Source organism: Peromyscus leucopus, chromosome X, assembly GCF_004664715.2.
Source record: "Peromyscus leucopus breed LL Stock chromosome X, UCI_PerLeu_2.1, whole genome shotgun sequence".
NCBI lineage: Eukaryota > Metazoa > Chordata > Mammalia > Rodentia > Cricetidae > Peromyscus > Peromyscus leucopus.
In genome coordinates this window covers 118578737-118583050 of record NC_051083.1, presented here as the reverse complement: position 1 = coordinate 118583050, position 4314 = coordinate 118578737, and the positions used below count along the sequence as shown (strand labels likewise).

Below are 4314 nucleotides of genomic sequence, written 5' to 3'. Positions count from 1 at the left end.
ATTTGAATTTCATTTCTTTTCATCATTTAAGACAGATTCTCACTGTGTGTCTCAGGCTGGGCTTGAACTCGTGATTCTCTTCTTTTCATCTCCAGAGTTCTGGTGTTCCGAGTATATGCAGTCATGGCACACTTATCTTTCTGTAGTGTCTTAGTTTTGCAGCACACAGAGACAGAGACAGAGACGGGAAGAGAGCCTGCCTGACTTGGATTTTGAAACCTCAGGGCCCACCTCCAGTGACACTTCTCCTCCAACAAGGCCACGCTTCCTAATCGTTCTTAAACAGTTTTGCTCGCTGGTGTCAAAGCAGTCTAATATATGAGCCTGTGGGGGAGATTCTCATTCAGACCACTGCAAGCCCCTATTCCTTCCTTCCGGGATGGCAATTTGAGTCAGAGTTGTGCAGTGTGGCCCATTATGCTCACGAGTCTCCCTCTGAGTCTCTCCCTGGTGCTGAGATTACAGTCTTGTACAACAAAGCCTGTGTGGATTTTGTGCTTCTTTTTAGTCCTTCTGGTCTTGTAGTTTCTCTTAGTAGTCTTGGTAGTGACTTACTACTCCTGTTAGTGTGTTTTGGAAAGTAGCATTTTATTTGGTTATGATGTCCATTTTCATTGTTAGAATTTCATCTGCTCCTAATTTGCTCTTTGCAAGTTTCTTGAGGAGGGAACTTAAAGATTATTGCCTTCTGAACTTTCTTTTCTCGTGTAAGCACTTAAGGCTAGATGTATTCCTTGACCTCTTCCTTAACTGTACTCTATGTATTTAAACGTCTTTAAACGGTTTCACACTCAGTCTGAGAAAGGAGTAAGTCTGTCTATGCAGCCTTCTGCAGATAGTTTTGGGGTTGGAAAATACTGGGTTTGAGATTCGGCTTTCTTCTGGGTGTTTGGGTGTGTTATCACTTGCTGTCTTTTGTTTGTTTGTTTGTTTGTTTGTTATTTCTTTCTGAAATTCTTGAGTCCTAGACCTTTTTGCCATCTTTCCACTTTTTATAATTTCCTTTTGTAACTTCTGGCGCCATTGAGTGGGCTTATTGCTGTAGCTAGCAGAGTGGATCAAGGGACTATGGATCTATACCATTTTTCCAGCCCGGGCCACAAACACTAGTTTATGTATTTCTTTAAAGTCATTGTTACTGACCTTTCTCTCTAGTCCTTTACATTTTCTTTTCTATGAAACACCTGACTGATGCTTTTCTTTATATGAACAGGGTTAAAACCTGGAGATGACATGGGAAATGATCAGCCTGTATCTGCCTCTACATCAGAAATAGAAGCAAGACCATCAAAAGTGTCAAAGGCCAGAAAGAAAGCTTCCCAGAAAAAAACCAACAGGAAAAGCCATGCAGATACACACAGGGTGCAGGAACATGATCAGGCTCTTCCAGGGAGGAAAAGGACGTTAGCTTCAGTTTGTAAACAACGGCAACAAAAACCTTTTAAATGTCAGGAGTGTGGGAGAGGCTTCAGAGTTCCTTCTGAGCTTGCTAGGCACCATAGAGTCCACACCAGAGAGAAGCCTTTTTCATGTCAGCAGTGTGACCATAGCTTCAGGTGGAAGTCAGATCTCAAAATGCATATCCTGTCACACCAAGGAATAAAGCTATATAAGTGCTCCTGGTGCCAGAAAAGCTTTACTCATAACACCAACTTACATACACACCAAAGAATTCATACAGGAGAGAAACCCTTTAAGTGTCTGGAATGTGGGAAAGCTTTCACTCAGAAATCTCACCTCTGTAACCACCAGGTAGTCCACACTGCTGAGCAGCCCTATGCATGTAGCCTGTGTGAGAGAAAGTTTAGCAGGAAGTCAAGCCTTCTCAGACACCAGAACATACATGGTCAGGTCAACAGCTAGAGCAGCCAGCCAGAGGGAAACGAGCACAGTGCTGTGACCGACTGGAGAAAAGATTAGGCGTTTCCCAATGAGCATGTGTTATGAACAGGAAACTTGGGAGAGCTATGTTTTGTAGCACAGAAAGGAATCTACATTGCTCCCCACTCCCAGCACTTAGTTTTCAGTGTTTGTACAAAATTGCCATTCCTTGATACGTTATGAATAAAGAATGAAAACTTGGTTGTCAACTTGTCTGCAGTTATGTTTTCTCTAACACTATCCTCAGGTGTCAGGTGCCGCGAACCCTGCACTCATTCTTCGAACTTCCTCAGAGGAGACATAAAGCGCCATTGCAGCCCCCGGGAAGTGAGTTCAGAGAGAATTACTATGTGAGGGACATCTTCAGCACCTCTGATTTTAGTCTCCATAGACAACCAAGCTGGAGAATCAGGGCCATTTACTCATGAACAGGAAGGGAGGGTTAGTGTTTTCCCTAGCGTAAGTGTTCCCAATGTCCTTGTTCTCCCGAGTTCTTACGACTATTGTGTTCCTTTAAGAAGTTTGGGAGCAAGAGAAGACCTGAAAGCCAACACAAACCTAAGAACCTTATTAGCATTTGCACTCCTCTTGAAATTCTTTGTGTGCACAGTTCTCTGTGTGCACAGTTCTCTCTGTGTGCACAGTTCTCTGTGTGCACAGTTCTCTCTGTGCACAGTTCTCTCTGTGCACAGTTCTCTGTGTGCACAGTTTTTTGTTTTCTTGTGCACAGTTCTCTTGTGCTTTCTTGTGCACAGTTCTCTGTGTGCACAGTTCTCTGTGTGCACAGTTCTCTCTGTGTGCACAGTTCTCTCTGTCTGCACAGTTATCTCTGTCTGCACAGTACTCTCTGTCTGCACAATTCTCTTTGTATGCACTTATAGAATGAAATGATCAGAGAGTCACTACATGCCCACATCTAGTTATCTGTCTCAGTGCAAGTACAGGACAGTGGTAATACGACTTGATTATTTTGCCTTTCTTTATGCACACTGAAGGCTTTCACATGTGTGCATACGACTCCTGTCCCTAAAGGGAGTTCCACTTTTGTGATTTCTTAGCCCTAAATGACTAATTATGACTAATTTCTCTGTAGAAATAGCTGAGCATTTAACTTACTGATAATGGCAAGTTGGGCCTTATGTAGCCCCTTCCACATGATACACATCTGATACTAGAAGGGGACATCCCAAAACAGCCAGGCAAAGAAAGACATGTGGCTTGTACTTGTTGGCCCCATCAGGATCAGGCCAGATGCAAACTGCTTTGTGATTTTTTTATCCCTTTTCCATTTGTGCAGGTATCTCTTAAAAGATAAATAGCATACATGAATTTTAAAGATATATCAAGGGCTAATTTATGATATTGGGCAAGGTTGTCATATTTTTAAGTGTTGTTTTTCATTAAAAATGACACACTTCATACTATATTTAAATTTGAACAAAGGCTTTTAAAACCAAATACACAAGCCCCACCTCGTCCAAACCCACCCACCCTTCCAGCCTGCAGCTGCTCCCTAAGACAGAGCCTGCCAGTGCTGATTGGACCAAGAGGTGAGTCTTTGTTCTCATAGCCAAACACCCCAGCCTCTAGGCTTTGGGCCAAAGGGCACAGCCTGTGCCCCCACACCACCACCCATTGCAGTCCCAGTTTCAGGCCAGCAGGCAGATCTCCTGCAGACAGGTCAGACTACCACCATCCCCCAGCAGACCCTGTAACCTACAAGCCCCACCCCTCCCAAACCCACCCATCCTCCAAGACTGCAGCTGCTCCCCGAGACAAAGCTCATCAGCACCAATTGGACTAAGAACTGCTCCCTGAGACAGTCCATCAGGACCAATGGAGTCCGATGTGTGTGAACATGTGTGTCTCTGTGTCTGTGTGTGTTTCTCGTGCCTTTTCTCTGACTCTTCTTCTTCTGTTTGCTTTGCCCTATTCTGGGTCATTTGTTTTTATTTTATCATTATTGTTGTTTTTATTTTTATTATTATTATTATATTTTTGGTTGTGAGCCTAGCCTTTAACGGCTGAGCCATCTCTCCAGCCCTTATTATTATTATTATTTCGATGGCTATGTATATTCTAATAAGAGGGAGAAAGAAAGGATGTGGATTTGGATGCGTGGAGAAGTAGGGAGGATCTGGGAAGAGTTAGGGGGAACTGTATTTAGAATATATTGTATTTAAAAATCTTATTTTCAATTACAAAACTCATCCCAGAAATGTTGGTCTTATTGGGGGTACAAAGGATTCCGAAAGTGATTTTTTTAAATCCAATTATAAACACACGGAAAACCAAATATGAAAGGTTTTCAAACTGAGATGAGTTTCATTTTGCAAGTCAGATAAGAACCCTAGAGCCAGTAATTAAGAAACACAGAACAGACTGAATCACAAAGCACACTCAGACAGACAGGCAGGCATCAAATTAATAAAG

At 42.7% G+C, this 4314-nt stretch overlaps 1 protein-coding gene across 1 annotated transcript in view; it reads left to right on the top strand.

Annotated features, from left to right (window-relative positions):
• LOC114688510 (zinc finger protein 75D-like) overlaps positions 1-2010 on the top strand; it is a 4274-nt gene extending 2264 nt beyond the window's left edge. The window contains exon 2 of the mRNA XM_037198807.1: positions 1214-2010. Within this exon, the coding sequence (XP_037054702.1) occupies positions 1214-1863 (650 nt within the window). The 3' untranslated portion in view covers positions 1864-2010. The remainder of the gene's footprint in view (positions 1-1213) is intronic.
• The last annotated feature ends 2304 nt before the right edge of the window (positions 2011-4314 follow it).